Raw genomic sequence first — 19,692 nt, 5'->3', positions numbered from 1 at the left:
GGACAACATACAGTTGGGTCATGTTTTTTGATCCACTCTGACAATTTCTTTGAATTGGTGCATTTAGACCATTTACATTCACAGTGATTATTGATATAGTTGATATATAATATCAGAAATGAACATATAGTTACCATTATTCATTATTATTTTCTATTTGTTGCCTTTATTCTTTTCTCCCTTTATCCTATTTTTGCCTTCCACTCTTTTTCTGCCTTTTGTGGTTTTGAAGGAGCATTTGACATTATCACATTTTCTGTCTTTCTTAGCATATCAGTTATACTTTTTTTAATTGGTGCCCTAAAGTTTACACTACATATTTACAATTAATCCAAGTCCACTTTCAAATAACACTATACCACTTCTTGGGTAGTATGAGTATCTTAAAATAAGAAAATAATACCAATTCCTTCCTTCCATCCTCAATGTTATTGCTGTCATTCACTTCATTTATACATAAGAGCGCACACACAGACACACACACACACACACACACTTACACACACTCACACTGCTCCTTTCTCTATGTAGATCCCAGTTTCTGGTCTATATTTTCCTTCTATCTAAGGCATCTCTTGGAATATTCCTTGTAAGTCAGGTCTACTGGCAACAAACTCCCTCAATATTTGTTTGTCTGAGAAAGTCTTTATTTCTCTTTCACTTTTGAAGGATATTTTCACAGGGCACAGAATTCTAGGTTAGTGGTTTTTCTCTTCTAAAGAGAGTTCCAAATGGTTCTTGCAAAAATGAGTATTTAGTTAAAAGCCACCTGGCCTCAAATTTAATCAGCCTAATGAAATTCAGCTTTCACAGTATTAATTTTTCTTGACATTAATTTTGGGAAAATATCAAAGGGGTTCAAGCAGTTTTAAATTTCTAATGATGTTCAATTTTCACCATTCCTTTGTAATATTTGAAAGAGCTACTATAATAATTTTAAATTACTATTAATTTTTATATTCACAAGAAACACGTTTATTTTAAAAAATGACAAAAATCACCATGAAGGAAAATATTACTGGTGATCCTTTCAGAAGCAACACTTTCTGTTTTGATGCACAACTTCCAAATGTTTTCAACTTATAAAATGGAATCAGTCTTGCAGTAAAATTTGACAAACTAATTTTTCACTTATCATATCCTAGGATATTTTCCATGTCAATTCAACTTAGATTCTTACACGACAGAAAAAAAAATTAAATAAAAAATATTTAATTTGTTGATGTCTTTCAGACTCAGGGTCTAAATGTGAAACCAAGAAGTTACCTTCAAATCATTGCAACAAATCTGGGCAAAGCATCTGTCAGAAACCAGTTTCTGTATCACAAAAAGATCTCACAGGAAAAAGAGGCTGCAAGAAAAATTCAGTCCTAATAAAACCCAAGAAAGTGCATTCAGGGAAGAAATCTTTAAAATGTAATGACTGTGGGAAAATCTTTAGTCAAAGTTTATCTCTTAAACTTCATCAGAACTCTCATACTGAAGAGAAGCCTTATGAATGTAGTAATTGTAGAAAAGCTTTTAGACAAGTCTCATCCCTCATTCTTCATCAGAGAATTCACAATGGAAGGAAAAGCCATGAATGTGATAAATGTGGGGAAAGCTTCATTCAAAGAACAACCCTTGTTCTACATGAGAAAATTCATGATGGAAAGGAAACCTTTGACTGTGGGAAGGCCTTGAATCAATGCTCATCTCTCAGTATACATCAAAAAATTCACCTTGTTGAGAATGCTCACCATTGCAAAAAATGTGGGAAAGCCTTCATTCGAATGTCATCCCTTTTACTTCATAAGAAAATTCACACTAGAAAGAAAACACATGAATGCAATAAATGTGGGAGAGGCTTCACTAAGAAATCAGTCCTTATTATACATAAAAGAACTCATACTGGAGAGAAAACCCATGAAAGTCAGAAAGCCTTAAGTCAGCAGAAAAGATACCATTTAGAGAATCCTTATAAATGCAGAAAATGTGGGAAATTCTTTAATAGGATTTCATCCATTATTCTTCATCAGAGAATTCACACCTCAGAGAAACTCTACAAATGTGACAAATGTGAGAAGGTCTTCAGGTGGTTTTCAACCCTTATTCTACACTTAAGAATTCACAATGGAGAGAAACTATACAGATGCAATAAATGTGAGAAGGTCTGTAATCGACATTCGTCCCTTATTCAACATCAGAAAGTTCATACAAAGAAAAAGAAACTGTTTGAATGTAAGGAATGTGGGAAGATGTTTTCTGGAACTGCCAACCTTAAAATACATCAGAACATTCATTCTGAAGAGAAACCTTTTAAATGCAATAAATGTAGTAAAGTTTTTGGCCGTCAATCATTTTTGATTGAGCATCAGAGAATTCATACTGGGGAAAAACCCTATCAGTGTGAGGAATGTGGAAAAGCCTTCAGTCATCGAATATCTCTTACTCGACATAAGAGAATCCATACTGAAGACAGACCATATGAATGTGATCGGTGTGGGAAGGCCTTCAGTCAGAGCGCGCACCTTGCCCAACATAAAAGAATTCACACTGGAGAGAAACCATATACATGCAAAACATGCGGGAAGGCCTTCAGTCAACGCACATCCCTTATTCTACATGAAAGAAGTCATACTGGAGAGAAACCCTATGAATGTAGTGAGTGTGGGAAGGCATTTAGCAGTGGCTCGGATCTTATCCGGCATCAGAGAAGTCATTCTTCAGAGAAACCATATGAATGTAGTAAATGTGGGAAGGCATATAGTCGGAGCTCATCCCTGATTCGACATCAGAATATACATTCCAAAGAAAAAGCCTGCAGTGGTTATAAAACCAAAGACTGAGGCTTTGAAAGTAGAGACAGAAGCATGGCAAAAATGCATTTGTCTCTAACATAAATTTCGTAAAAATGGGACCATTTGATGATGTGTCCCAGTTTGAAAGCCAAAGAGCAAAAATCCTTGGTGACTTTTGACCTGAGAATTTGAAATCATCTGAAGCAGTGACCTTATCATAGGTCTTAATCAAGCTCAGATGATTGGATCAGTCACTTTCAAATGACCATTCTTCATTTGATAAGAATCACTGATATTTTATTTTCAATGTAGTTTTAGAGCTAGTTCATTGTTCACATACAGCAAAGTGGAATTGTCAAGTACACTTTTGTGGATGGGCTTTGAGCCTGATTTAACATCACATGAAGAAAGAGTTTGAGTTTATCCCTTATAACTACAACTATCCCATATAAGGGACTTCCTGGAAAACCAGGGTGCCACTTATAGCTATAACATATAAAATATTTGATAACTCATCTCCTTAGAAATCACCTGCTTTGAATTTTGACAGCTTTAGTTTCAGGTCCCCAGACTGTGTGCAGTTCCAGTCAGGATTTGGTGCCCTCTTTAGGTGTGACGTGTATCCAAGAGTCTACTCCCTGCAGTTTAGCAGCACAGGGGTTAGTCAGCAGTATCTGGTAAGGGCCCTTCCAGCATGGCTGGAGGGAATCCTTTTTGAGGTGTTTTTCCCAGTAAACAAAATCTCCAGGTTATAGAGTATGAATTTTTAGTTTTTCATTTCCCTGGGGTGCACAGTGAAACAATGGTTCTACTAAAGCATGATTATTGTCGATAGACGCAACAGAACCTTTACAGTATTGAAGTATGTCTCCTTTCACCAACTGTGGATCAGGAGGCAGGAGCCAAATGCATAGGATATCCTGTAATTATCTCGAAAGGTGAAAGCTTGAGTCCCAAAGGGGTAGATCTGAGATTTAAAAGGACTAATGGCTTTGTTTTGGTATTTGAAGAGTTTCTACACATTTTGCCAGTTGAGTCTTAATAATACCATTAGTGTGTTCAACCAATCCTGAAGATTGTTGATGGTAAGCATAGTGAAACTGTTGGTAGAACTGGCCAAATAGCATACTTGCTTTAGCTTGTATGTGAAATGTGTTCCTCGATCACTGTGGAGTTAAAGAGGAGTTCTCCAAGTGGGAATAATAGCTTCTAACAATACTTTAGCCACTGCAGGCGCTTTAGCTTGTCTGCAAGGGAAAGCTTCAGTCCAGTGAGAAAACATACATATCATGACTAAAACATACTTGTATACATGAGATGGGGGAAGCTGAATGAAATCTATTTGCCAGACCTCAAATGGTTCATTTGGCAACTTAAAATGTCCAGGGGCAGTATGAACAGGCTTCCCTGAGTTATACTTTGGACAGGTGGAACAGCTGAGGTAGGCACTTTACACAGCCTTATTAATATCGCCCCACCACTATTGGTGCATGAAAGCTACCACTTTGTCAGTAGACCAATGGTTCAACGCATGTACAATGGTTAGGAGCGGGAATTTTAGAGTTTCTGGTAGGACTGGATTGTTATTTGATCCAAACCAGTGTCTTCTCCTTATCAAACCAGCAATTGTTGGATTTCCAGTTATGTTTTTCTAAGTTATCAACTCGAAAAGCTTCTCTTTGGACCATGACAGAGGTTTGACTGCTGCTGACGCCTTTTAGGGCAGCATTTTTAGCAGAAATTTGGGCAAGGTGATTTCCTTTAGCTTCCAGGGAACCAAGTTTAGAAGGTCCTGGAATCTTAATAGCTAAAGCATCATGGAAAACCATCCAGTAATTCCCGTACATATGGGCCATTTTAAGTTTTATCTCCATTGGAGGCAAGGAAGCCACATTTCCATAGCATGCCAAAGTCGTGAGCCACTTGAAAAGCATACCTACTATCAGTATAAATGTTGACAGTTTTACCCTTTGCTAAAATGCAAGCTTGAATGAAGGCATATAATTCAGCCTGCTGTGCTGAAGTGGCCAGAGGCAAAGGTGCTGCCTCAATGACTTCTGAAGGGGCTACAACATAGTTAGCACAGTATTCACCACTCTTGTTTTGTAAGTATGAACCATCAGTAAACTATGAGAAATCAGCTTTACCCAGAGAGGTCTTCTGTAAATCATCACGAGGAGTCAGAAGGTGGTCGGTCAGTGTCAGGCAGTCGTGAGGGGCTTCCTCAGTCTCAGAAGGAAGACAAGTAGCTGGATTAAGGCGATCACAGTGCAAATGGGTTATATGGGAAACAGTGCACAGAAGGATTTCTTAGGAAGTAAGGCAGCTGACTGACATGCTGGGTGTGATGAGAATTCAGGAGAGCTTTAACTGCATGAGGCACAGAAATGGTTAGAGGGGATCCCACAACAATCTTCCCTGTGGCCTTCACCAGGAGGGCAGTAGCAATTGCTCTGAGGCAAGTGTGGTATCCCCGAGCCGCAGGGTCCAGTTTCTGACTACAGTGTCCTAGGGGTTTATGTTAATCCATATGTTTCTGAGTAGGAGCCGCAAGGGCATTTTCTGCCTTTTCATGCACAGAAAGAAAGAAGAATCTGGTGGTTAGGATGCCCAAGAGCAGGTGGGTTCATTAAACTCTCCTTCAAGGCCTTAAAGGCCATGTCATCCTGTTCTTCCCATGAAATTGGATCAGGACTGTCATTCCTTAATAGGACATACAGAGGTTTTGCCATAAGAGAGATTTGGGATCCAATTCTGGCAATAGCCACGTAGCCCAAGAAAACCTCGCAATTGGCGTTTAGTTTTGGGGCTTGGGAAACTTAAGACACCATGGAACCTGTCTGGATCCAGGTGTAGACCTTGTTCTGATATCAGATGTCCCAAATATCTAACCTGAGTTTGAGCAAATTGTAATTTTTCTTTAGAGACCTTATGTCCCTTTAAGGCCAAATGTGTCAACAGATGGATGCTATCATCCTGTGAAGAAACCTGAGGAAAACAAAGAAGTAAGTCATCCACATATTGTAACAAGGTGGAACCTTTAGGAAAAATTACATCATCCAAATCAGTCGTCAGAATCTGTGCAAAATAAGAAAGTCTATCAGTAAACCCCTGAGGCATTACTGTCCAGGTAAATTGCTTTCCTTGCCAAGTGAAAGCAAAAAGGTATTGGCTAGCTTCATCAACTGGGATGCTAAAGAATGTGCTGCGTAAATCAATTATACTTCCAGCTGGAATGGATGCCAGCAGCATATGAGAGTCAGGAACAACAGGGTGTCAAAGGATAGCAATGTGGTTTATTGCTCAGAGGTCCTGGACAAACCTCCACCTCGTCCCTTTGGCTTTCTCACAGAATAGGAGTGTTACAAGGACTAGTGCAAGGGATAATAAGACCCTGAGTTATGTCATCTTCTATTATGGGCTTTATACCTTGGAAGGCCTCCTTATAGAATATTAGTTCTGGGCAGAGATTTTGAAGGATCAATTTGAACCTTGACAGGAGGTGCACTGTGAATTCTGCCAATATCAGTTGAAGATTTTACCCATAAAAATGATGGTAGTTGGTTCAATAGGGACCACCTGTCAGTGCTTTCAGGTTCAGCTACTGCACCATCAGAGACAGTACAAATGAAAGATTCTGAAGTCGTGTAATTCACCTGATTGGTGATTCTCACGGTTACCATCAGACCTTGTATTTCTCCCTTTTGAGAAAAGGGTATTCCAGCATGTTTCTCTAAGCAGTCTCTGCCTAATAAATGAGGAGGGGCAAAAGAATTAAGGAGAAAACAATGTTCATCTCTTAAGGGGCCTAGACGAAAGGGAACAGGTTCAGATACGTAAACCTGTTGAGGTTTATTTGAAATCCCCACTATGTGAAATGTCTTATTACTCTGAGGCAGGGGCTGGTTTATAACAATGGGGTTGAGCACTGAGACTGTAGCACTGATGTCAATAAGAACAGAAATAGTTTCCTCCCCAATTTGAAGAGTTTTTCCAAGATGATTAAGGGGAAGGATTGGAAAAAGCCCCTGTAGTTCCTTGGAGCCCCATCACTGGGAATTGGGAAGACCTGCAAAAGACTGGTTGGAAGGCAGAGAGCATCTCATATGCTTAAACTTACGGCAACCCCTTTTCCAGGGTCCTTGCTCCTTGCAGTAGTGGAAAAAAGTTGGAATTATTTGGTTTTGCATAAGGCCTCTCATTTGCCACTGCTGAAAGTCAAAAGTCTTGGCAATCTTTTAGGTGGCTCGTAGGGTACTGGCAAGCTCATTGGCCAAATTTACCAAGTCTAGGGTAGGCATACTTCCCCATCCCATCCTGGATCTTCTAACCAGGGGGGAAAGGTTTTTATTTAACCCACTGACAAAAGAATTAGAAGTTACATGTGTGGGGTCAATATCTGAAGGAAGACCAGAATTTTCCTTTAAAAATACCTGGAATCTATTATAATAGTCGTGAACAGATTCATCAGGCCTCTGTGAGCACGTGTGAATTTTGCTCCAATCAGTAGACCTTGGGAAGGCCTTAGGAATTGCTTGATGTAGGTTTTGAGCAAGTTCCCTGCTTCCTTCCAATTGGAGGTTTGCTTTTCTAAATGTATCAGGATGCTCCCATCCCGCAATCCTTCTCCAATGTTGAGCTTGGCCTTCACCACCTAACATTGATTAGCTGGGACAAATCAGAAAACCCAGCCTGATGGGCCTGAATAGTCCTATCAAGTTCCTCAGCAAACTTGTCAGAGTCCTCAGTTACCTTAGGGAATTCCTTTACAATATCTCGCTTAACTCACCTTTAGGGGACATAGGAGATGTGGGATTTATTAGGATCTCCAGAGGGTTTAACCTTAATTGGGGAAGTACTGATAAGTTCTGAGGAAGGAGAAAAGGAAAATTCAAGAGAAGGTGCTGCTAGGGGCTGAGCTGAAGGCAGAGGCGGCAGCAGTGAGACAAGATGGAGCCGGGACGGAGCGTGAAACAAAGGAGGAGTGCAGGGGAGGGCAAGGCAGTGCTGTGGAGAGCACGAGGTTTCAGGGGCCATTTTGTCTCTGAATTTTTAGCAGCCCTCCTAACTTTGAGACTTTATTTTGTAAACGGGCAACTTTAGATTCATAGCCTTGTTTGGAAGTCCCAATGTACCACTCAAAATGGCAGTCCATTCCTCTTAATTACAGTGCTGTTATCCAATTTAGTTTTAAGAAAATCAAGTTTGGGAATCTCAAAGTTTCCCAAAATGGCCACTGATTTTCTAAATTACTCTTAGTCAGATCTTTCCATTTAATAAAATACGTGCATGAAAATTCCCCGTGGGTTTTAAACATATACTTAGCTGGTGTCCCTGTTGGAGGGACAGTTTCAGAAGGCTTAGACAGCAGAGATCTCATTTTTAATACTGTGCCCAAAACAGCTTACAACTCGAGCAACCTGCAGTTCTCCAGCTCACCTCACTCTGGACAGTCTGATCACTGAGAACCAGGCCTAAGGCTAAACACCAGTTCCATAGAAATAACCAACTCTCAGAGAGTTAAGTTATAGGCTGAGCTGGATGGCACTCTTCTCACTTTCTGAATGAGACGGCACAGTCTAATACCGGCCCAAACTGTCCAGTTTCAGTAGAAATAACCTCTATCCCCAAAGGGACTTTAGGAAAAGTCCAATTTTTGTCTCAAAGGACAGCTTACTTTCTGAAGAATTCAAGCTGATGTGCTACGAGTACTCAAACTGTAAGGCTTGCGGCGAGATAATGAGGCTAAGAGAGTCAGGTGGGTTGAGAAAGGTGAGTGCTTTATTCTGCGCCGCTGGGCGAGATTCACCCATCCGCAGACGGGGCCGGTGAAGTCGCACCCAGGGCAGAGCGAGGGAGGCATATATACGATTTTTGGGGTGGGATTGGCTGAGTGAGGTGGCAGTTGAGCAGGCCCCCCAGTGCAGATCAGGCATGGGCAGCTGCATCCGGGAGTTATCGCACCAACGGTCTGCTGCCTTTTCGGGGAAACGCCAGGGGCCCCAGTTTCCATCATGCGAGGAGGGGTCTGACTTGGCAGAGAGGTCTGACTTGGCTCCTGGCCACTTTGATCATGCCGGTAGCTGACCTAACACAAAAAACATAGACAGACAAATAGGCCCTTAACGCATTCTCACACACAAATTTTTAAAAACAATTCCCAAATAAAGCTTGGAGAGTGTCAGATACACAGGCATTGTCTCAGATCCAGGAGAGAACTCGCCTGAGGCCTCTAGGGTGGAGCAAAAAAGCATGGCACTGAATTGGCCCTGTGAGGTGCCAAAGCTGGTTTGCTCACTGTTTTGAAGCTGCCAGAGTTTGTTCTCTGGATCCTGGATGAGCACCCCAAAAAGTCGACTGGATAAAATAAATTTTCAGGTAGCCTTCTAAAAAGAGGGTTTAGTTTAGAAAATAGTCGGTAACCACAAGATGGCCACAGGGTTTTGAAAATTAATTTGGGAAACGTAATAATGTAAAGATTTTGTAGGGTATCCAATGGACATGTGTCCCATTTGGGAGACCACCTCAGGGGTGATGTAGATGCCTGATCTCTGCACTGTACACCTGAAGCTAAACAATAATGAATGTCAACTATAATTTATATATATATATATATATATATATATATACATATATATATATATATATATATATATATATACATATATATATATGTATATACTTACAAGAAGCGGAGTACAGCATTAGGAATAGAGACAGTGGAAACGAAATGGCTCTGCGATGTCAGAGGGGTAGTGGATGGGGGAGGGGGGTTCACACAGTGTGAGGGATATAAATGATAAACGTCTAAGTAGTACTTTGTCTTGTGCACCTGAAACTCATAAAATTAAACAAACAAACAAACAAATAAATAAATAAATAAATAAATAAAGTGTTTATCTGGGAAAAGGAAAAAGCAAACCACCACAGCAGTGAGAACGTGCACCTCCAGCCCCTGGCCACGTGCAGAAAGAGCACTGTCCCAAGATGGCCCCTATATATGTTCCTCCAGACAGGATGTTAGAACCATAAAATTTAACAGGAACTCAGGACTAGGAAATAACAGGAAGCTCAGCTTGATCCATAGACCTCTGAGCTCCCAGGTCAGTTTTCTTAAAATGCCAGTTCGCTTTTATCAGAATAAAGAAGAGTGAATCTTTAAGTGGATAAAGATAGCACTCATCATTATGTAGAGAAAAGGTAAAACATTTACCATATTGTCTTTGTAGATATGTGACCGTGGTGTGAATAATAACAAGCCTGACAGGCTAATGGGGGGAAAACAGGATGTACACTGAAAAACGAGGCACTTCAGAACAGGGAGAAGTTATTTGTTTAATTTGAAAATTTGTCTATATAAATAAACATTGGTATTTTCATGTAAGAACACTGGTGTGTAATAAGTAATTGGTGGAGAACGGGGTCTTATGGACTGAATGTGTCCCTCCCCCACAAATTCATGCATTGAAGTCCTAACCCCTCGTGGTAGTATTGGATATGGGACCTTTGAGAAGTAATTAGAGGGTGAGGCTGTCATGGTGGTATTAGTATCTTTCAAAGAAAGGATACCAGAGAGATTTGTGCTCTCTGTGCTGTCAAGACACAGCAAGAAGGCAGTGTCTACAAGCCAGAAAGCTAGCCCTCACCAGTATCCAACCATGCGGCCACACTGGTGTTGGACCTTCGGCTTCCAGAACTAGGAGGGAGAAATTTCTTTTGTTGAGTTCACACAGTCTTGCTATTTTGTTATGGCATCCCGAGCTGACTAAGATATGGGGAAACCCCTGGATTTATGTACCAGGCTGTTCTCCTGTCAGCTGTTGATCACAATAGCTTTCAATCTCTCCAGCTTGTGCAAAATATGTAAGAAATAAAATCATAGTTATTTTTCATAAATAGGTTGTATATAATTGAACTCTTTCTGTGTAAGTTTTCCTTCTGCAAAGGCTATTTTTGAAAACACCCATATCTCGTTAAGACAACTTTGTTGAATGTCTGATCACATGGTTAGGTCACTCTAACTTTGAGTGCCACTGAGCAAACAACTACCAGGTTTGTGAAGGGTGATCATGCAGGATAATAGAACAATTTTTCATTTAAACTTACATGAGTTCTGTAAAATCAGTATTAAAAAATCCAAGATCGATTTTTATTCTTATCTTTATTATTTCCATCCTTATGCTGACTTGGGGTTTCATTGCTGTTAATTTTCTGGTTAAGGTGGAAATTGAAGTCATTGACTTGAGAGCTTTATTTTATAACTTAGGCATTTAGTGTTATATGTTTCCTTCTAAGTACAATGTTAAACATTTTGATATGCTATGTCCTAACTTTCATTCAACCCAAATACTTTGTTTTCCCTTTTGGTTTCTCTTTTGACCCATGGGTTACTAAAAATTGGGCTATTTAGATCCAAATATTTGGGAATTTTCCAATTATCTCCCTGTTTCTGATTTCTAATTTAATCCATTCTAGTCAAAAAACATATTTTGTATGACTTGACCCCTTTTAAATTTATTGAGACATGTTTTCTTTTTAAAAATATTTTATTGGGGAAGGGGGACAGGACTTTATTGGGGAACAGTGTGTACTTCCAGGCCTTTTTTCCAAGTCAAGTTGTTGTCCTTTTAGTCTTAGTTGTGGAGGGCACAGCTCAGCTCCAGGTCCAGTTGCCGTTGCTAGTAGCAGGGGGCACAGCCCACTATCCCTTGCGGGAGTCAAACCGGCAACCTTGTAGTTGAAAGGATGCGCTCCAACCAACTGAGGCATCTTGGAGCTCAGCGGCAGCTCAGCTCAAGGTGCCGTGTTCAATCTTACTTGCAGGGGGCAGAGCCCACCATCCCTTGTGGGACTCAAGAAATCGAACTGGCAACCTTGTGATTGAGAGCCCACTGACCCACGTGGGAATCGAACTGGCAGCCTTCGGAGTTAGGAGCATGGAGCTCCAACCGCCTGAGCCACTGGGCCGGCTGAGACATGTTTTAAGGCCTGGAATGTTGTCTGTGTTAGTAAATGTTCTTGGTGCATTTCAAAGAATGTATATTGGTTCTTGGTTAGAGTAGTTTTTAAATGTCAATTAGGTCAAGTTGGCCGATAGTGTTGTTTAAGTGTTCAACATCCTTACTGTTTTTCTGTCTGTGAGTTCTATTAAGAGATGCATGTTGAAATCTCTTATTGTGGATTTGTCTATTTTGCCATGTAGTTCCATCAGTTCTTTTCCCAGCTTCAGATAATTTGCTCACATGCCTGTTTTCATCAGTATTCAGGTAAGAACTAGAGTTTGTGAAAACTGCAGTTGTTTAGGTTGTTTCTTCTCTAAGCTCTCAGGCTCTTTGCCCTGTGAACTCTGCCCATCTCAGTCTCCTGGACTCCCAGCCCTGTCTCCGCTCACAGAGGCCACAGCCTGGAAACCACACGTGCAGGACACGGAACTCATACTACTGTCCTCACCTCCTGTGTTCCCTAGGGATCTCCGTCTCATTGCCTGATATCCAATGTCTTGAACACCAAGTTTTCCTGTATTTTGCCCTATTTTTTTGCATTTCAGGTGGGAGGGCAAACTATTTAATTCCTATAATTCCATCTTTATCAGAAGTGCAGATCTTAAATAATAAGCATTTAGCAAGGGCAGGGCTCACTGTGGGTCTAGGATTTATCTTTTATTTTTAAAAACTGTTGCAATTAATATTCTTGTACATGTGCTCTTGAAAGGTTTCACCAATATTTGTGGAGGACAAATCGCTGGATCAAAAGATAGGATGTTTTAATAGATACTGCCAACTTGCCTTTCCTGTTCAAATAGTGTCTATCTAGAATGAAGAAGGAGTCTTAGGAACTCATGCACCTTTGTCCAGGGCTCCAACTTGTCCAAGTTGGGATACATTAGTCAAGTTTTTCAGAATTTCTTCTGTGTACCTTTCCTCCATTATGTTCTTATCAGAAGGCAGAGAGTGCCAAAGAGCCTTGAAAGTTCATTTAGTGTGGCCCTAACTGTTGTTCCTATATTATGCTTTTCATAGTGTGTGATATGAGGTGGTATCACTTTCCTCTTTCAGTGATGCTGGCATATTCTTTATTTTTTTTCATTTTGTCCACTTTGGGTAGAAGGAAGTTCTGTAGGTCCAAGTCTACCATTATTCCATAGAATCTCTGCAGGCTGGGATTTTAAAGTTTTGAATGAGTAGAGCTCTTCCTGATAGCTGTTTATCAAAGGGCGATACTTCAGAATAGCAGGAAATTTGTTTTAGCTCAGTGATTCTCAGACGTTACTGTGTGTTCAGATCACCTGGAGGGCTTATAAAAGTGTGGATTCTGAATTACTGGGTCTGGGTCCCCAGATTCTAATAAGTTCTCAGGTGATGCTGATGCCGCAAGGCCATGGCCCTACTGAGTGGCAAGGATTGAGCCTTGCCTTTAAAAAAAATTTTTTTATAGCCCTTTACATCACTGGCAGTTTCCCTCTCAGCTGTCACATTCACCTTTCAAAACCCGATTGCTTCCTCCTTGAGCCCTCCTGTCCCTCACCTCACCTAGGGAGGCTTCTGAAGCCAGACCTTTCAGAGTAATATGTGGCTCCCATCAAGGTGCCCTTCTTTTGCCCTTCCAGACATGCCACTGCTCTGGAGGAGTGTTGTGCTCTCGAGTGCAAGAGTAGCTTCCTCTCCCAGGATTCTCATCACTTTTAGCAACATTTCTTCGTGTTTCTGAAGCTCAGAATCACCATGTTTCTTAACTTCATCCAAGATGGAGTTTCTACATCTGTTTTTTTTTTTCCCCTTCTGATCTTTGTTTTATTGATGTCATACATCTCACTTGTACATACGTTATAACCCCACATTACATTATTACTTTTATTTAAACAATCTTTTAACATTTATTTAAACAATATCTGAAAGAGATTTTGCACTCATACATTTACTCCTGCAGTTACCATTTCTGCCACATTTTATTCCTTGATGGGATCCATTTTTCCATCTTGTGTACATTTTCTCCTTCCTGAAGGACTTTGACATTGTAGTGCAGGTCTGATGGACTGCTGCAGCTTTTCTATGTCTCAATTCATATGAATTGTTTTACCTTTTGCATATCTAAAAATAATTTTGTATTTGAAAGATACTTTTTTTTCCTTTCAGTAGTTAAAAAAATTTTAACTATCTTCTCACTTGAATTGTTTCTGATAAGCAATCTGCTGTCATCTTCATCTGTATATAACGTATCTTTCTTCCCCCCCTCTGGCTAGTGTTAAAACTTTTTCTTTATTATTGGTTTTAAGAAATTATGATTTTTTAAAATTAAAGTGTATTGGGATGGCATTTGTTAGTAGTAAAGTTACATAGGTTTCAGGTATACAATTCTGTAATATATCATCATCTATATATCACATTGTGTGTTCACCACCCAGAATCAGTGCTCCTTCCATAACCATGTATTTGATCCCTTTAACCCTTATCTACTACCCTCCTCTCCCCGTACCATCTGGTAACCACTTAACTATTGTCTGTGTCTATGAGTTGTTTCTTCATTTGTTTATTTTGTTCCTTTGTTGTTTTCAGTTTTATATACCACATATCAGTGAAATGATTCTCGACTTTTTTTGTCTGACTTATTTCGCTTAGCATAATAGTCTCAAGATCCATCCATGTTGTCACAAATGGTCCTATTTTGTCTTTTCTTATGGCAGAATAGTATTCCATGGTGTATTGTGACGGGCCAGCCGCCACAAGTTGATCAGTTCCCGAATGGGGGAGTGGGAATGAATAAAAGACACTCTCACATATGATGGCGATCGCGGGCTCCAGTGATGCTGAAGTCACTGAGTTTATTTTACTGCACCCATATAAGCAGTTTGAGTACGTGCAAGTATGTATTAATATAACAAATGTAAATTCTTTAACTTTCACATAGAGGATACAAAATTTACTGAAACTCTCACAAGTAATTATCTTATCAATTGCCCTGATAGGCATCAGCCCTCTGTGTCCGGGAACTGGCCGTTCCCACCACATTCCTCAGCAGTTTACAAGCTCAAGCTCCCCCCAGGTGCAGGCAGAAACAATTGCCTCAGGGGGAGGAAACAGGTAGCATAAACCGAGCCATTCTGTAAAGCTTAGAGTCACCTGTAACTCTGGCTCCCCACAGTGTATATATACCACAACTTCTTTATCCATTCATCTATCGAAGGGCACTTTGGTTGTTTCCATGTCTTGGCCTCCGTAAATAAAGCTGCAGTGAACATCAGAACACATATTATCTTTACGGATAAATGTTTTCAGATTTTTTGGGGGGTATATAACCAATAGAGGGATTGCTGAGTCATATGGTAATTCTATTCGTAATTTTTTGAGGAACCTCCACACTGCCTTCCATAACGGCTGCACCAGTCTGCATTCCCACCAACAGTGTATGAGGGTTCCTTTTTCTCCACAGCCTCTCCAACACTTGTTACTATTTGTCTTGTTGATGATAGCCATTCTGACTGGGGTGAGGTGATAGCTCATTGTGGTTTTGATTTGCATTTCCCTAGTAGCTAGTGAAGTTGAGCATTTTTTCATATGTCTGTTGGCCGTTCACATGTCTTGTTGGGAGAAGTTTCTGTTCATGCCCTCTGCCCATTTCTTAATTGGATTGTTTGTTTTTTTGTTGAGTTGTATGAGTTCCTTATATATTTTGGATATTAGTCCCTTATTGGAGGCATTGTTTGCAAAAATCTTATCTCATTCAGTTGGTTTCCTCTTTATTTTATCAATGGTTTCTTTTGCTGTGGAGAAGCTTTTTAGTTTGATATAGTCCCATTCATTTATTTGAGCTATTACTTCTCTTGCCTATGAAGTTAAATTCATAAAATCCTCTTTGAACCCAAGGTCCGTAAGTTTAGTTCCTATGTTTTCTTCTATGCAGTTTATTGTTTCAGGTCTTATGTTTAGGTCTTTGATCCATTTTGAGTTACTTTCGGTACATGGTGACAGAGAGCAGTCTAGTTTCATTCTTTTGCACGTGGCTTTCCAATTCTCCCAGGAGCATTTATTGAAGAAGCCGTCTTTTCTCCGTTGTATGTTTTTGGCTTTCTTTGTTGAAAAACATCTCTCCATATTTGTGTGGGTTTATTTCTGGGTTCTCAGCTCTATTCCATTGATCTATGTGTCGGTTTTTCTGCCAATACCATACTGTTTTGATGATTGTTGCCCTGTAGTACAAGCTAAAGTCAGGGAGTGTGATACCTCCATGTGGGGACAGAGCCCCAGAAAGTAGTTTACAGGCTCTCGGCCTCACGTGGAAGGGTGCTGGCTCGGGTGGTGAATGGCCGTCGGCTGTGGCTGATTGGCCGTCGGCTGTGGCCGGTTAGCCAATTGGCTGCTGGTATAACTGCTGCGACTACGGAGGACTGCCGAGGATTGCCGAGGAGCCGAGCAGAGCCGAGCAGAGCCGAAGAGAGCGGAAGAGGAGAGCCGAGAGAGAGGAACAGAGGAGAGAGTGGAGAAGAGTCGTCGGTCGGTCGGTTGGCGGAAAAGCGGACGGCAGGTCACGCGTCCGGTGGGCCCAGCCTCCAGTGAGACCATGGTGGTATGGCTCCCCTACCTATGGCTCCGTGGGTGTTCCTTGTTGGCCTCACTGTATCCTGCGTTCTTAAGTGGGGAGCGGGACAAGAGACCCCGCAGGCCGCCCCGCACGACACTCCAGCATTGTTCTTTTTTCTTAGGATTGCTTTGGCTATTCGGGTTCTTTCGTTGTTCCATAAAAATCTGATGATTTTTTTGTTCTATTTCTTTAAAAAATGCCATCAAGATTTTGATGGGAATTGCATTATATCTGTATATTGCTTTGGGTAATATGGCCATTTTGACAATGTTGATTCTTCCAATACATGAACACAGAATGTCTTTCCATTTCTTTGTGTCTTCTTCAATTTCTTTTTAAAATGTCTTACATTTTTAGTGTATAGGTATTTCACATCCTTTGTTAAGTTTATTCTTAGGTACTTTATTATTTTTGTTGCAATTGCAAAAGGAATTGGTTTTTTTTTTTCTGAGATTTCATTGTTTGTATATAGGAATGCAGTGGACTTTTGTAGGTTGATGTAGCAGGCAACTTTACTGTATTTGTTTATTGTTTCTAATAGCTTTTTGGTGGAGTCTTTAGGGTTTTCTGTATACAGCATCATGTCATCTGCAAAAAGTGATAATTTAGCTTCTTCATTCCCAATTCGGATGCCTTTTATTTCTTTCTCTTCCGATTGCTCTGGCAAGGACTTCCAATACTGTTTTGAAAAGCAATGGTGATAGGGGACAGCCCTGTCTTGTTCCTGAATGTGGAGCGAAGGGTTTCAGTTTTTCACCATTAATTATGATATTAGCTGAGGGTTAGTCTTATATGGCCTTTATTATGTTAAGGTATTTTCCTTCTATACCCATTTTATTAAGTGTTTTTTTAAATTAGTTTCAGGTGCACAAAACAAAGTAATACTTAGATGTTTATCATTTATATACCTCACACTGTGCCAGCCCCCAACCCCCATCCAGTATCCCTCTGACATCGCATACAGCCATTACATTTCCATCGTCTCTATTCCTAATGCTGTACTTGGCTTCTTGTAAGTATATACATATACATATACATATACATATACACACACACATATATATATATGTGTGTGTGTATATGTATATGTATGTGTGTGTGTATATATATATATATATATATATATATATATATATATATATATACACACACTTGTAGTTGACATTCATTATTGTTCAGCTTCAGCTTCATGTGCACAGTGTAGTGATCAGGCATCTACATCATCCCTGAGGTGGTCTCCCTAATGAGACAAGTGTCCATCGGATACCCTACAAAATATTTACAACATTATTGATTACATTCCCCAAGTTAACTTTTGTAACCCTGTGGCAATCTTGTAGTTACTGACTGCTTTCTAATCCCCTCACCTTCTCCCTTATCCCCACCCCCCCTCCCATCTAGCAACCCTCAGTTTTTCCTCTATGTCTCCAAAACTGTTTCTGATTAGTTCATTCGCTTATTCTCTTCTATACATTCTACATATAAGTGAGATTATATGGTATTTGTCTTTCTCGGTCTGACTTATTTCACTTAATATAATGTTCTCTAGTCCATCCATGTTGTTGCAAATGGTAAGATTTCTTCTTTATGGCTGCGTAATACTCCATTGTATAAATGTACCACAGTTTCTTTATCCAGTTATCTACCGATGGGCATTTCGGTTGTTTCCATGTCTTGGCTGTTGTGTATAGTGCTGCAATAAACAGAGGAGTGCATAAATTTTTTTAAATTAGAGTTTTGGATTTCTCTGGATAGATACCTAGGAGAGGAATTGCTGGGTCATAAGGTAGTTCCATTTTCAGATTTTTGAGATACCTCCATACCGTTTTCCATAGTGGCTGCACCAATCTGCAATCCCACCAACAGTGCACAAGGGTTCCCTTTTCTTGATGATAGCCATTTTGACTGGGGCGAGGTGGTATCTCATTGTGGTTTTTATTTGCATTTCTTTGATGGTTAGTGATGTTGAGCATTTTTTCATATGTCTGTTTGCCATCTGTATGTCCTTTTTAGAAAAATGTCTCTTCATGTCCTCTGCCCATTTTTAAATTGGGTTGTTTGTTTTTTTGGAGTTGAGTTGAGTGAGTTTTTTATAAATTTGTGATATTGACCCCTTATCAGATATGTCATTGGCAAATGTCTTTTCCCATTCAGTAGGATCCATTTTTGTTTTATTGATGGTTTCCTTTGCTGTGAAAAAACATGTTTATTTTTTCTCTTACTTCCCTCGGGCGAGGGGATATATCAGTAAAAATCTTACTCCAGGTAATGTCTGTGAAGTTTCTTCCTATATTTTCTTCTAGGAATTTTATGGTTTCAGATCTTACATTTAAGTCTTTAAGTCAATTTGAATTTATTTTTGTATATGGTGTAAGGAGGTGGTCCAGCTTCATTTTTTTGCATGTATCTGTCCAGGTTTCCCAGCACCATTTATTGAATAGACTGTCTTTATGCCACCGTACATTCTTGCTTCCATTGTCATAGATTAAATGGCCATATAGGCATGGATTTATTTCTGGGCTCTCTATTCTGTTCCATTGATCTATGTGTCTGTTTTTATTCCAGTACCATGCTGTTTTGATTACTGTAGCCTTGTAGTATAATTTGATGTCAGGTATCGTTATACTTCCCACTTTGTTCTTATTTCTCAAGATTGCTGAGGCTATCCAGGGTCTTTTATGGTTCCATATAAATTTTAGGATTATATGTTCTATTTCTGTGAAAAACGTCATCGGTGGTTTGATAGGAATTGTGTTGAATATGTGTATTGCGTTAGGCAGTATGGACATTTTAACTATATTAATTCTTCCTATCCATGAACATGGGATGTGTTTCCATCTATTTGTGTCTTCTTTCATTTCTTTCTTCAGTGTCTTATAATTTTCTGAGTACAGATCTTTTACTTCTTTGGTTAAATTTATTCCCAGGTATTTTATAGTTTTTGAAGCAATTGTAAATGGGATTGTTTTAAATTTCTCCTTCTGATGTTTTATTATTGGTATATACAAATGCAACTGATTTCTGAATATAAATTTTGTATCCTGCTACTTTACTAAATTCATCTATCAGCTCTAATAGTTTCTTGGTGGAGTCTTTAGGGTTCTCTATATATAGTATCATGTCATCTGCATATAACGACAATTTTACTTCCTCCTTACTGATTTGGATGCCTTTTATTTCTTTTTCTTGTCTGATTGCTGTGGCTAGAACTTCCAGCACTATGTTAAATAGAAGTGGAGAAAGTGGGCAATCTTGTCTTATTCCTGATCTTAAGGGGAGTGGTTTTAGCTTTTCCCCATTGAGTATGATGTTAGCTGTGGGTTTATCACATATGGCG

The 19,692-nt window shown here is 39.8% G+C and overlaps 1 protein-coding gene across 12 annotated transcripts in view; it reads left to right on the top strand.

Annotated features, from left to right (window-relative positions):
* ZNF667 (zinc finger protein 667) overlaps positions 1-10,938 on the top strand; it is a 30,777-nt gene extending 19,839 nt beyond the window's left edge. For all 12 annotated transcript variants that reach the window (XM_019716885.3, XM_019716884.3, XM_088800452.1 and 9 more), the window contains one exon: positions 1,234-10,938. In XM_019716885.3, the coding sequence (XP_019572444.2) occupies positions 1,234-2,828 (1,595 nt within the window). In that variant the 3' untranslated portion in view covers positions 2,829-10,938. The remainder of the gene's footprint in view (positions 1-1,233) is intronic.
* The last annotated feature ends 8,754 nt before the right edge of the window (positions 10,939-19,692 follow it).

This window comes from Rhinolophus sinicus, chromosome 8, assembly GCF_057876585.1.
Source record: "Rhinolophus sinicus isolate RSI-liver-muscle chromosome 8, RSI-T2T, whole genome shotgun sequence".
Classification (NCBI taxonomy): Eukaryota; Metazoa; Chordata; class Mammalia; order Chiroptera; family Rhinolophidae; genus Rhinolophus; species Rhinolophus sinicus.
Note: the sequence above shows the minus strand (reverse complement) of the source record. Positions and strands in the feature narration are given on the sequence as shown.